The following is a 13,851-nucleotide window of genomic DNA, read 5'->3' on the forward strand; positions in this document are numbered from 1 at the left end:
GAGCACCAGCCTTGGAACCAACCATCACTATGAACACTTATTTTTTCTGAAACAGATATGTCCAGTCTAATGCCCTCTGAGAAGAGACCCTCTCATAAGAGGGAGAATGCCTAATAGCACAGAAAGAGCTCACTCTGGACAAGTGGCCACTGGGGTGGAATAAAAACCCAAGTCACTAGTCATAAGTGATACCCCTAGGAAGCCCCACTGTGCTCTCAGGTTGAGACCAATACCCATTTCACAGATGAGGAAATAGAGCTGTGGGGTGAGTGTGGTGAGGCCCCTTGGAGGGCCATGCTGAGATTCAACCACCACTGTAGCAAGAGTAGGAGGCAGGGACCCCAGGAGTTCTGGGTCACAAAGGGCACTCACAGTCCATAAGACTGTGGGTCCCTCAGGAGTGAGTCCACACTGTCTGAGGACTGGAAGTTACCATGAGAACAGGTTAACCCACGTTTTACCTACTTGTCCTGGTTTCTGCTCCACAGCTGAGTCAATGCAAGAGCCTCTTTAGATGAGGCTGCCCAGGGTGGGTTTCCTACCTGCCAGGACCATGAGCCAGAATAAACCTTCTTTCTTAATAAATTTCCCAGTCTCAAGTGTTGTGTCATAGTAACAGATGATGATAGCCTTCAAGTGATCAAGCAAGCTCCCTGGTTGGTCAGTGGGAGAGCTGCGATTTGAACCTGAGTCTGAGCACCAGTTCCATAAGCGCAAGAGGAGACCCATGGAGAACTGCAGCTGGGGACTGCCCCTCTACATGTACACTCTCAGGTCTACTCAGTTCAGTGCAATACTGCCCGGTGAAGATGACCAAGAACCAGTCCTTGCATACTCACTGTTGGGAAGGAAGGACAAGAGGGAGAAGTTCTGGGGACATAGCCCCCTTGTCCCGTCGCAGGGACCGGTGCCAGGTCTTGGAGATTCTACAGGGCTGCCTCAGGAAGCAACAGCATCCAAGGACTGAGCACTTACCGACTGCAGACAACTGTTCAGAAAGAGGTGAGGGCGGAATCCCTCACCACACAGGGCTGCCCCCTGAGAACAAGGGCCCGGCTCTTCACTATCCTGGACATCAGAACAGAGAGAGCTTCGGAAGGTCCCATCGGGAGAGCTCTGGCTCCTGGTCTGACTACATGGCCACCCAGCAGCTGGTTCGGTGTCAGGCTGAGGTGAGGCACAGGTGTGGGTGACAGTCCTAGGGACGGATAGACAGGAGCCAGCGAGGAGAGACTCTGGGCTGACTGCCTGGAGCTGGAGCTCTGCCCTGCTGTGTGTGCAGGGTGGCAGGGCCTCTCCTGCTCAGCCACAGAAGCCCTGGGTTCCACAGACCCCCAGCTCTGCCAGCAACATGGAAGAGTTTGCCCTCTTCCAAAGCTGTGGGGCCCAAACCTGCCTGTAGGAAGAAAGTCCTAGAGAGGCCCAGGATTCTTCCTACAAACACCAAAGGGAGCCTTGTGAGCAGAGACCATTTATTCTCAGCATCCTTGGAGGACAAGCCTTTATCAGGAAGACACTGCCTGGATGGACAAGGAAAGAGTTAAGGGGAACACAGCTGGTCACAGGCTCCTGTCCTCAGCTGTGAGTGCCCATGCTCATGGAGAGTGTCCCCTCTGGGGTTAGAGGGTCAGCTGCCAGCCTCTGTGCTCAGCGGTCCCTCATCACTCATTTCTGTAATCAGTCTACAACCTCACACTTCCACGGTTTTGCAGGCCCTTCCGGATATTTAGAGGGTCAAAAATTGTGTGAAGGGTCACTTTGCAAAGGAATATATCACTTGGTTGAAGTGTGTGGCAGTCTGGCGTGGTGGGTCAAGCCTGAAATCACTCAGGAAGTAGACATTGGAGGGTCACAGATCAGGGTCAGCCTGGGCTACATATCGAGTTTGAGTCTAGCCTAGAATACAGAAATACAGAAAAAGATCCTATCTCAGAGAGAGAGAGAGAGAGAGAGAGAGAGAGAGAGAGAGAGAGAGAGAGAGAGAGAGAGAAAGAGAGAGAGAGAGAGAGAGAGAGAGAGAGAGAAAGTTTAGCAATATCTTCCACTCAGGAGTGTGGCATCCATGTGGTCACCATGACAGGGCTTTAGCGTCACTGGGTATGCCCACACATCCACTGTGTACTTGCACAAGGCAGCTGGGCAACTATCCAGGCCCCACACATATCCCTTCTGGCCAGTATCCAGACCCTGGTCTAGGCCTCCGATGGCACCCTGGTGGCACCCAGCTGCTCCAACTTTCCCGCAGAGATCCAGGCAGTTTCAGAAACTCCCCTCGTGATTCCTCACAGGGCCCCAGCTTCCTCCAGAAGTGAGCAGCTGGTGAGTAAACAGAACTCTCCCTGCCTGGCCCAAGGGTAAGTCCAGAGTCCCTAGGCTGCCACAGACCGGGAGACGTGTCATCCAGTCAGCTGCCTGTTTGTTACAAGAGGCTGCAGGTCCCTGGGAGTGAGCCAGGCTGGGAGTCACAGCAGCTTCAGTGCTTAGTGTGAAATGCTGGGATTGAGGATGTAACTCAGCCCTGCGACATTTGCCTGGAATGTACAGGGCCGTGGGTTCAATTCCCAGCGCCTCAAAGGGAATTTAAAAAACAACAACAACTAAGAGCAGAGCTCCAGGCATGTCCACCAGTGTTGCCTCTTCACAGTGGGCACAGAGCAATGTGACCAGCCTGCCTCCAACATCCAGGCTCCGACCTGCTGGAGCAGGGAGCTTTATGCCAGGCCTGATCCTGGTGGCTTAAGGACAAATGCTTCTTCATTTCTAGGGTGGAATCGAGGGTGGCACAGAGAGTGGAGCCCCCCCCCCCAGGATGGCAGTGCTCCCATCTCCATGTGACAGGAAGTCCCTGGGCAAAGCAGAGCCTCTAGCAGCGCTGGGTGGGAGAGGGAGGTCACTGCAGCTGCTTGGGGGTCCAAAGACATCTGAGTCCCCAAAGGCTGCATGGTAGGGTCATCCGAGGACAATGAGTTGCATCTAGCCCATTTTGTAGGCTTCAGAACAGGGAAGCTGGGCCAGGAGAGTCTCTCTGTGCACTCCCTGTGGTGCGGTCTTGTGTGATGGGTGCAGGCTGTCACGGTGCCAGTGGGGATGAGTGTCTGTCCTTTAACTTCCCTTTGCCTCAGGAGTAGGGGCAACAGGTGCTGGTTCTGTGCCCGCAGGGAGCCGTGTGTACGGCATCCGGAGGCTGGTAGCATGCCAGTAAAGCCATCCCCTGAGAGAAGGCAGGGCACAAGGGTGTGGGCAAGGAGGCTTGGAACCAGCCCCTGGCTTCTCCCTTAGCAGACACTAGCCTGACAGTGAGTGCCCACTCCTGGGGCACAGGAGCCAGTGTTCATGGTAGCAGCTGAAGGCTTCATTCTGGGCTATCCCACTGTATGCTGGGGCTTTAGTTCAGGCCACAGTAGGTTCCCAGCTTGGAGCTAACCTGATCTCCAGGATACACTCAGCTGCTTTCTGGCCCCAGCTAACACAGGTGTCACTTCTCAGAGACAGTCATGGGCCAGTGGTCCTCTTTTCCTCCTTCTTCTACTGAGAACATGACCTCAGTGCAGCTGCCCAGCGGTGGTTCTGTCTCCTGCTCCGGGTAGTGAGGGGCATGGTCCACTTCCAATTCAGCTTCTGACTCAGGTTCGGTCGATCCTGCTGGAGCCCGGCCTTCAGGGACTTCGGTCTTCACAGAGCCCACAATCACTGTGTCAGCCTTCATGATGTAGATTTTCTCTGTAAAGCAAGAGGATGGATGAAGGAAGCCAGACCAGAGCCTCAGCCCACTTCCACCTCACCTGCTGGGTGACTTCAGACAGATAAGGCCACCTCTCCTGCACGGAGAGATTTTGGGGGGCCACCCATGATTTCCTAGGCATGCCATCAGAGATGAGCAGAGAAAGAACACAATCAGTCCAGGAAATAAGCAGTGAAAGAGGCCAGGATAAAAAGAATACTGGGAAACAGAGCAGAGCCACACACGTCCCTGGCTCTTCTCAAGTGCCAGCTCTGAGGCCCATCATTCCCATGAACTGCCCTACGCCGCCTCCTCCACCACCACCACCACCACCACCACCACCACCACCACCACCACCACCACCACTACCACCACCACCAATCTAATCCACAGCATGGCTTCTTTAAGAACCTGAGGCCTCCCCAAGGTCAGCAAATAAGGTTAGGAGACATCTCCAAAGAAACATCCAGCCACCTGGCTACCCTTTCCACTTTCATCCACACGCCTAAAACACCCTGGGTGACCAATGTGACCCAGTTCGCCTGGGACTCATGGTCCCATGTCCCAGGAGCCTCATCAATCCAGGCAAACTTGGCTGTTTGGCCATGCCCTTCAGAAGCCTGGGCCCTGATAATATGCAACAGTGGCCAGGGGCTCCGTGTTTCTGTGGACCAGCTCCTGAGCCTCACTGCCAGCCAGCAGGGTGGATGATGAGTGTCAGGGATGGATAACCCAGTCCCCAACACTAGGGCATGCTACAGTTCTGAGCACAGGCTGATCCATGGGGGGAGTCAGGGAGCCTTGGGGAAACAAAGCCTTTTGCACTGGGAAGCAGAAAAAGTCTGGATTCACAGAAGCAGCTGACTCTGCCCACTGGGCATGGCACCTATGGCTTCAGCCAGGAGCTACACCCCACCCCCTGCCCCATCCTGCAATGGACTCTGCAGATGGAATGGGGAAGCTCAAAAAGGAACTTAAGAGTGGGGGTGGGTGGAGGCAGGGGGGACATGGACCCCTGCCTCCGGGTTACACCCTCAGATTCAGGAAGCCCAGAGTCTCCCAGATGCCCAGGCATGCCTAAGAGCATTGCACCATGGCAGCGCTTCTATTTTGGTTTCTCACACACCCAGGAAAGAGAGAAGTAGAGGAAACAACAAGAAGTGGAGGGAAGGGCACGAGAAAGACACCAACTGTGTGTCCCATGGGTCCCACAGCAAGAGCGGGCCTCAGCCCGCACCCCACATCCTCCATCAAGGCTTGATGGAGGGGCTGGCTGGCCAAAGATGGGAGCCAGGCTGTAAATCTGGAGAAGCTGAGGCAGGAAGACAGCAAGTTCAAGGCCAGCTTGGGCTACAAAGAGAGTGGGTTCAAGGCCAGCCTGGGAAACTCAGTCAGAGTCTGTCTCAAGGAAAAAAGTAAAACGGGAGCTGGGGGCATGTGCAGAATTGCAAGCTTGGAACAGCAGCAATTGGCCAAGGCCTGAGGATCAGAAGTTCCTTGGGTGCAAAGCAAGTTCAAGGTTAGCCTGGGCTACATGAGACCCTGTCTTTAAAAAAAAAAAAAACAGACAAATCCAGAAAACAGACATAGGTCAGGGGGGTAGCCTAGCAGGCAAAGTACTGGTCATACAATCATGAAGACAAACGTTCAGACCTGCAGCAACCATGTAATGCTTGGGTGGGTGTGGCAGTGCCTGTAACAACATGTGGGAGGCAGAGACAGGGGATCCCTGAGCAAGCTGGCTAGCTGGGCTAATTGCACCAGTGAGTCTCCGTTCCAGAGTCTCGGTTCCAGTGAGAGACCACGCTGGGAGACGTAAGGTGGAGTGCAATCAAGACAACCAATGTCAACCTCTGGCTTCTGCACACACACACACACACACACACACACACACACACACACACACACACATTTTAAATTTAAAATGAAAATAAGCCAAGATGAATGGGATATAGTTCAGTAGTAGGGCACTCCCCTAGCATATAGAAGGCACCAGGTTCAATCTCTGGTACTAAAAAAGACAGGCGGGAAATAGGTCAGGTGCTGGGTTGGCCTGAGAAGAGGCCAGAGGAGCACAGGACAGAGAGATGAGGGGCCAGGGAGATGAGGGGTGGAGCACAGGGTGCCTGCCCGACACCAAGCCAACAACCAGAGCTCAGTCCCCAGGACTCACAAGGTTGAAGCAGAGAAGTGACTCCCAAAAGTCGTTCTCTGACCTCCACACTCATGCCGTGGCGCACACACACACACACACACACACACACTAAATAAATAAATAAATAAATAAATAAATAAATAAATAAATAAATAAATAAATAAACAAATAAATAAATAAAATTATATATAGATGAGAGACGGAGGTATTTCAAGATGGCTCAGCAGATAAAAGTAGTTGCTGCCAAACCAAGACCTGAGTTCGATCCCTGAGACCCACAAGGTGGAAGGAGTGAACGGACACATGCAAGTTGTCCTCCGACCTTTACATGCACACTGTGACACATGCACGCATGTGCGCAAACACACATGTGCACACATGTATGTACACAAATAAATAAATAAATAAATAAATAAATAAATAAATAAATAAATATTTAAGAGAGAGAGGAGGTATTGGAAAGTAATGTAGGGAGAGAGGCGCTGGGAGAGCAGAGGAAGCCAAGACCAGACCCAGGCTTTTGCCCTCTCCTGTCTATGGGTCCTAACCCTCTGGCTCCACCCATCACAGGTTGTCCACCCCCAGCTGCTCAGATCCCAGCTCCACGGGAAGTGTCCTAGTCAGGTGAAGGAAAGGAGAAGGGGGTGCGGGGTGGGGGGAGGGCGGGGGGAAGGTTTAAACCCCTTTGTCCCTGTTGGGAACTGAATGGGGAGGCTGCACTTCTGGTGTGTCACTAAGAGGACAAAGTGTCGCTTGGGTCCTGGTGTCCTAGAGGATCTCCGAGACCTTCCCTCAGCAGCCCCACCCCCACCCCCAGCCCTCGCCACCTCCCTCCCTGCACAGGCTCTGGCCCTGTCTCCAAGTTCCAAGCCCTGCAGTCATCTTGGACTCAGATGCCAGAGGACTTCTTGGGAAACCGAGGATCTTTGGCAGTGTTTTCTCAAACACATTCTTTCCAAATAGAGTTACCGAAAGCTGCAAACATTTCTTTGAGACAATGACAGCTCGAGAGAGCTCTCACCTCCACAGACGGCCATGGACATGTGAAGAGCCCTCACCAATGCCCTCCCAGCAACACCCAGAGAAGGTGACAGGGCCCGGGGAGCATCTGGCCTGGAGAGCCGGGGGCTGGGACACTGGGCAGAGAAGCTCCGCAGAGACCATTGGCTTGTTCAGGGTACACAGAGAGAAGGCCGCCTCCAGGACAGGAGGGGGGCTCAAAGAAGGGGAGCTGCCTGCTCTGGGTGAAGAAACAGCCCTGCAGAGGTGCTTAGGGGGAGGGGGAGGGAGGGAGAGAGAGCTGAAAATCAGAAAACCATTCCTAAGAGGGAGAGCGGATGTGTTGGGTGTGATGGAGCAGAGGGCTAAGACCAGCCTTGAATGCCAGAGTGAGAATTGAGTACTCTATCCTGAGATGGTGAGGACAATATATATCAGGGGTTCTCAACCTCCCTAATGCTGTGACCCTTTAATACAGTTCCTCATGGTGTGGCGACCCCCGATTGTAAAATTATTTTCATTGCTACTTCATAACTGTAATTTTGCTACTGTTATAAATCATAATGTAAATAAGTTTTGGAGACAGAGGTTTGCTGAAAGGGTTGCGACCCACAGGTTGAGAACCACTGATGTGTTTCTGGGGTGGTAGGAAGTGAGGAAGGAGGCAGGGCCCATAGGAGCCACAGCAGATGTTGGTCCTGGCAGGAGGGCAGTAGAGACGAAGGAGGCAGGGCCCATAGGAGCCACAGCAGATGTTGGTCCTGGCAGGAGGGCAGTAGAGACGGAAATGCTGGGGAATAAGGGCTGGTCTCTGGGCTCCTGCTGAGACCCATGGGTGCTATGGCCAAACCAGCAGATGTGACTCAGCAATTCAACAAGAAAACTCACTCCACACTCCTACCCCAAGCCTCAGTTGCCCCAGCCATGAAAGAGGAGTAAAGTCATCATTCCCAGAAGTATGTGACAGACATGAAGAGATGTTGCCAGTGAAGTGTCTGACGTCACCAGCCTGCTTCCCTTCCTTCCCCCCTTCAGGCTCTGTATTAGGCTAGTGGGGAAAGAGTCTCTTTCTCTTTAATAATGACAAACACTGCACTCACTCAGTGAATGTCCCCAGTAGTCCCCATGAAGTGACACTCCTGTCATTCTTCCTGGACAGAAGCTTGACCTGGGACAGAGTGAGCAGGAGGGGGGAGGAATGTATCCCTCCCTCCCCCAGCCCCATCCATGGCTCAGCATCCATCTCCCTTCCACACTTGATCAGACCAGGACCTCCCAACAGAAGGACTCACCAATCCTGTTATTCGTGTGTTCCGTGGATACTCGGGGCTCTGGAGGTTCCCTGGGGGCCAAAGGATTCCCAGCTGTGCTTTCTTCCAGCAGTGGCAGGCTCTCCAGACAGGCCGCCCCAACATTGGTACAAGTCTCCACAGCTGGAGGGTTCACTGGGCTCGACTTGTGTCCTGTGATGGGATCTGTCACTGACTCACTTCTCTTCAGCTGCTGTGAACAGGAGTAAGAGCTGAGGCAGGGTTCCCTCAACGCCACCAAACTGCCAGGGAGCTTTAAAGCTGCCTCAAGCCACATGACAGCATGAGGCACTTGTGTGTGGCATTCTCAAGAATTTTTTTTTTCATGGTTATGTTTGTTTTTTAATTGAGATAATGTCTCACCATATAGCTCTGGCTGACCTAGAACTTAATATATAAACCAGGCTGGCCCATGAACTCACAGGGACTCAGGCTGGCCCATGAACTCACAGGGACCCAGGCTGGCCCATGCACTCACAGGGATCCAGGCTGGCCCATGAACTCACAGGGACCCAGGCTGGCCCATGCACTCACAGGGACCCATCTGCTTCTCAAGGGCTGGGATTAAAGGTATACAGTCAGCTATTGCTTTGTCTTTGTGTGACAGTCCCCTGTCGTCCATCCTGGCTGGCCTCAAACTTGCTATACAGCTGGGGATGACCTTGAACTTTTGATCCTCCTGCCTTCATCTCCCCAACACTGAGTGGGGGGTAGAGGTGTTACCATGCCCAGTCTGTGTAGGGCCAGCTTAGGGTTTTGTGCTTACCAGGCAAGCACTCTACCCACCCCACTGAGCCACATCCTCAACTCACTCTGTGCTCAGCAGCAGTCAGTGACTCACATACTCAGCTACTAAGAGTGATGTGCCACCCTCACAACCACCCGCACAGCTGTAATATTAGCACCTGCCTCTCTTACAGATGGAGAAACTGAGGCCTGGAGGAGTGGGGCAACCAACTCACCCAGGGCCACACAGACAGTAAGTTTCTAGCCAAGATCTAAATGTTGAAGTCTAGGCTCACCACCTTCTGGTACCTCTTCACTCCCAAATTCTGGGGAGAGAAGTTTTAACTGCATCCTAACACAGTTTTAAAAAACAAAAGCACATCTTTAGAAATGTGTTGGTTTCTCAAGTTTATGAGTTCAGTACAAAGGGAAATGAGACACCTGGTGTGTGACATTCACCTTCAGTCTTCAAAAGGACCCAGGTTGAGGGATTCAAAGAACAGAGCTATGTAATCTTGGTTATTCTTTTATGATAATTTAAAGGCCAGGGCTGATGATATAGCTCACAATTGTAGTGTTCGCCTAGCACTCTGATTTGATTCCCAGGACAGGAAAAACCAAACCAAACCATACCAAACAAACAAGCCTCACTAATTTTAGCCAGGCATGGTGCAAGCCTGTAATCCTCACACTTGGGAAGTGAAAGCAGGAGGATCAGAAGTTCAAGGTCATCCTCAGCTGCATAATGAATTTTCAGCCAGTCTGGGCTACATTAAGACCTTGTCTCAAAAATAAACAAATAAGGAACTGGAAAAACAAAACCCAGTGGTTGAAAGCATTGGCCGCTCTTCCAGAGGACCATGGTTTGGTTCTCAGCACCTACACAGTGACTCACAACCATCTCTAACTCCAGTTTCAGGGGATCTGATGCCCCTTTCTGAATGCACGTGGTACAGAGACATACATGCAGGCAAAACATTCATACACAAAAAAATAAAATTAAAAACAAAAAGAGTAAACTGAGAAAAAACGTAGCTGTTATGAAAGAGAGAGAGAAAGGGGCGGGGTAGAAAGAGAAAGAGAGATAAGCAATTTGCTCAATGGAAAAAAGGCAAAAACTGTGTGAGCCATAAGCACCTACCACATGGCCTCAAGCAGGTGCCTCATCCTGAACCCCTCCCCCATCCCCCCTCAGCTTCACCCCACCATCACACGTCCCTGGGCAGCCTGACAACGGACAGGTCTCCTCCAGAACAAGCTTAAAGAGGGTTCAGCAGCTGGGTGGCAGTGGCACACGCCTTTAATCCCAGCACTCGGGAGGCAGAGCCAGGCGGATCTACAGAGCGAGATCCAGGACTGGCACCAAAACTACACAGAGAAACCCTGTCTTGAAAAATGGAAAAAAAAAAAAAAAAAAAAGAGGGTTCAGCAAAAGCACAGGCCCTGCCAAGGCCTGCACCTGGCACCGGCACATGTGGAGCACTCTGTAAGAAGTGATGCAAGTGTCCCCAAAGGAGACTGCTAGGGGACCGGGGTCCAGCCCCAGTTCTGAAGGGTTCTAATAGAGTCACCAACTGGGTAACCCCTAACTTGTCCGATTGCCATTTCCTCTTTAACTAAATGTGAGAAGACTACCAACTCCTGAGAGTCAGGACTCTCTGAGGTAACTTCTAAAAAGCACAAAGAAAGGTGTCTAGCAAGCCAGATGTGGTGGTGCACACCTGGATTTCAAGGTCAGCGTGGGCTGCCCAGGGAAAGGCTGAAAAGAGGGCAGGGGAGGGAGCAGGAGTGCCTAGCAGATAGTAATTGCTCAACACATGCAGCCAGCTTGGCAAGCCCTTGCTGCTGGTGGTGTATGTCATTTAGCTCAGAGGGCAGGCCTCCCAGAGTAAAGAGAGAGAAATAATCACAGCCTCCCTCCAGACCAGACTTAGTACCTCAAAGTGGCCCAAACCAAACTGCTGTCTGCAATCCCTGCTGGAAATCCCCTGGGGCTGAGCCAGGAGCTGGAGGTTGCTGTGAGGTGGGGCTCTCTGTCCCTGGCCAAACCCTACCATGGGGCCCCAGGTCAAAGCCCTGGGCTCCTAGCTTCTCGACCTGGAAGCCTGGGTGCCAGGGAAGGGGCTAGTTCGCCTGTCTTCCTATGAGCCCAGCAGCCCTGAAAGCACAGATCTGTGAAGAAAGAAGTCAAAACAAGATGACAGAAGCTGGAGGGTGGGGGTGGGGTGGGGGGTGTTGGAGATGGCACTTACAGCTGGTTTTTCAGTAGGTCTGAAATCTGGAAAAAAAAAAAAGGTAGTGATGTCACCACGTCACCAACGAGAGTTTGACACCCCTCCAGCACTCGCCATCTGTTAACAGACAACACCCTAGGATCTCAGTGGGGCTGAGCCTTGCCCACCCCGGGGCTCAAGCTCCCAGGCTGGCAGTAGCTAATTTCAGGATGAGCCCCTGGCATGCCTGCAGCCAGTTTCTGGAGGAGGAGTGAGCTGGGGCCTCCCTTCCACAAGCCAAAGGAGCCCAGGCTGCAGCCCTCAAGGGCACTCCTGCTCTGTCTGCCTCACTTCTCTTTGAACCACCCTGAGGTGGCATCTGAGGGCTCTGGAGATGCCTGGGCCACAACTCTCAGGACCCAACCTTTCTCTGCTCACCTCAGCCCCTGCCATTCACCCCTGTATCCTTTTGTCTTAAAGACTAGCTACCCAAGAACATGGTAACATTTAACCATAGCTCACCAGCCACCTGAGAAAGGAGGCGGCAGCCACATTACCAATGCAAGCTAGCCCAGGCCCACCATGAAACATATTATAGGGGGACAGAACTGTTACTGAGTCCCAGGAGGCCACCCAGGGACCCTGTAATGCCAATCAGGTTCACACTGACAAGGCAACCACGCCAGGGAAGGACAGCATGCCAGAGGAGCTGCTTCCAGAACATGCTTTCTGGCTCAGTAGCTTGACCCCAAATCCTATTTGACATGTGCACAGCAGATTAACCGACAACAAACTGAAATGTCATGAGGCCACTGCAGCTTGGCATGAGCTCGTCTTGCAGGGAAATAGACTGAAGTGATGCTCAGAACAACTCCCTCATAAAATGACACGACCAAGTCTCAGGTTAGCAAATGTGCCTTGCTGATGTAACCTGGTAACCACTGTCCCCAGAAGAATGGTCACTTTGGGAAGTCGTGGCTTGTTCTCTTGAGGTAGCCACTAACCACCAATCCGAGCCACTGACACTTCAGGTACACTCTGCCATGAGACATAAGGAGTTCGGTTTGATGGGTGTGTTTTTTAAATTTTTTTATTATTCTCTATGTGTGAGTGTTTTGCCTGCAGGTGTGTCTGTGCACCTCACGCATGTCTGGTACCCAAGGAGACCAGAAGAGGTGTCAGATCTCCTGGAACTAGAATTACAGACAGTTGTGAGCCCCCATGTGGGTGCTTGGAATTGAACCCAGGTCCTCTGGAAGAGCAGTCAGTGCTCTTCACCACTGAGCCATCTCTCCAGCCCAGGGTTTGCTTGTTTTATTTGTCTGATTTTCATTTTGTGGGGCAAGGTTTAACTGACTGTTTTAAAAGCAACATCAGTGAAACTAAATCTTTGTCCTTTGGAAGCAATCCTGAGTTTTGCAATCTGTCAACTGACATGTGGTGCCAAGTCATTGTGGGAACCTGGAGAAGAAAAAAGTGTGCGCCCGAGTAGCAAGAAAAGAATCAAGATGCTGAACTCCTCCGTCTTGAGAAAGAACAAGATGCTAAACTCCGTCTTGAGAAAGAACAAGAAAGATGCTGAACTCCGTCTTGAGAAAGGCTTGTGAGCTGGGGCTGGGATGCTGCATGGAAGGAGGCGCTGTCTCTTTATAGGGCTTTCTGGCTAGGACCCTTGGTGCCTTTGAACCAGGGAACACTGCCCCCCATAGGGACCACACCCTCAGGAAGTCACACTAATGAAGACAAAAGCAGGAGTGTTTATAATTACTTCAAAATTGAAAAGATGCCAAGTGCCAAACAATAGTGTGGCTCAGCCAGCTGCTCAACACCTCCTTGGAGGGAAACCAGCTCTGCTTCACAGTTCTAAGACTCAGCCTTTTTATCTGGGAAATGGGACAGACCTGGCCAACTTCTGAGACGTTTAGGAAGATAGAATAGAGATCTCAAAACAGCGGGTGAGGCTGGAGGTGGGGGATGGGGAGCAGGGCAGGATTAGTGTGGAACCATTGTCTGTTAAGTGTGAAGGGCTCTGTTCCCAGTGCAAGTATGTGCACACCACACACACACACACACACACACACACACACACACACACGCACACACGCACGCACACACGCACGCACGTGCACACGCACACAGTAGAATTTCTGTGAGAAGTCATCTGGAGAAAAGTGTGTGATGAGCACGGCTCTGTGCTCTGTGGTTTTCCTCCTACGAGTCCAGAACCCTGGTCTCATTGTACAAAATAAATTTTAGACAAGTCCCAGTAGAGGGAATCCTGCAAAACATCTAACCAGTGATGTCAAAGGCCACTTAGGTCAAAAGGAAGTCTGAGAGGCTGTAAACAGGCCAGGGGAGCTTAAGATGTCTGACTGAATGGGAGAAGGGTCCCTGACACCTTAAGAAACAATAAGTAAAGAAAGAATAAAGTGTGGCTTTTGTTACTTAATCACGATACATTGAGGCTAGAGAGATGGCCGAGAGGCTAAGAGCACTGGCTGCTTTTCCAGAGGATTGGGATTCAGTTCTCAGCACCCACATGGTGGTTCACAACCTTTTTAACTACAATTTCAAGGGATCCAGCGCCCTCTTCTGGCCTTAGTGGGCACCATGCATGTGAGCAGTTACAGACATACAAGCAAATGCCCATATACATATTTTAAAAATTAAAAAAAGCAGGGTGGTGGTGGTGCACACCTTTAATACCAGCACTCGGAGGCAGAGGCA

The 13,851-nt window shown here is 51.7% G+C and overlaps 1 protein-coding gene across 2 annotated transcripts in view; it reads right to left on the reverse strand.

Moving 5' to 3' along the window:
• Positions 1-1,455: 1,455 nt before the first annotated feature.
• Positions 1,456-13,851, reverse strand: part of Tnfrsf8 (TNF receptor superfamily member 8) — a 48,780-nt gene continuing 36,384 nt past the window's right edge. Inside the window, exons 11-13 of one of the 2 annotated variants that reach the window (XM_006989046.4) lie at positions 11,164-11,189; positions 8,168-8,378; positions 1,456-3,720 (exon numbers count right to left, since the gene is read on the reverse strand). In XM_006989046.4, the coding sequence (XP_006989108.3) occupies positions 3,476-3,720; positions 8,168-8,378; positions 11,164-11,189 (482 nt within the window). In that variant the 3' untranslated portion in view covers positions 1,456-3,475. The remainder of the gene's footprint in view (positions 3,721-8,167; positions 8,379-11,163; positions 11,190-13,851) is intronic. The other variant, XM_042272534.2, reaches the window with a different exon arrangement.

Source organism: Peromyscus maniculatus, chromosome 2 (assembly GCF_049852395.1).
Source record: "Peromyscus maniculatus bairdii isolate BWxNUB_F1_BW_parent chromosome 2, HU_Pman_BW_mat_3.1, whole genome shotgun sequence".
In the NCBI taxonomy this organism is placed as follows: domain Eukaryota; kingdom Metazoa; phylum Chordata; class Mammalia; order Rodentia; family Cricetidae; genus Peromyscus; species Peromyscus maniculatus.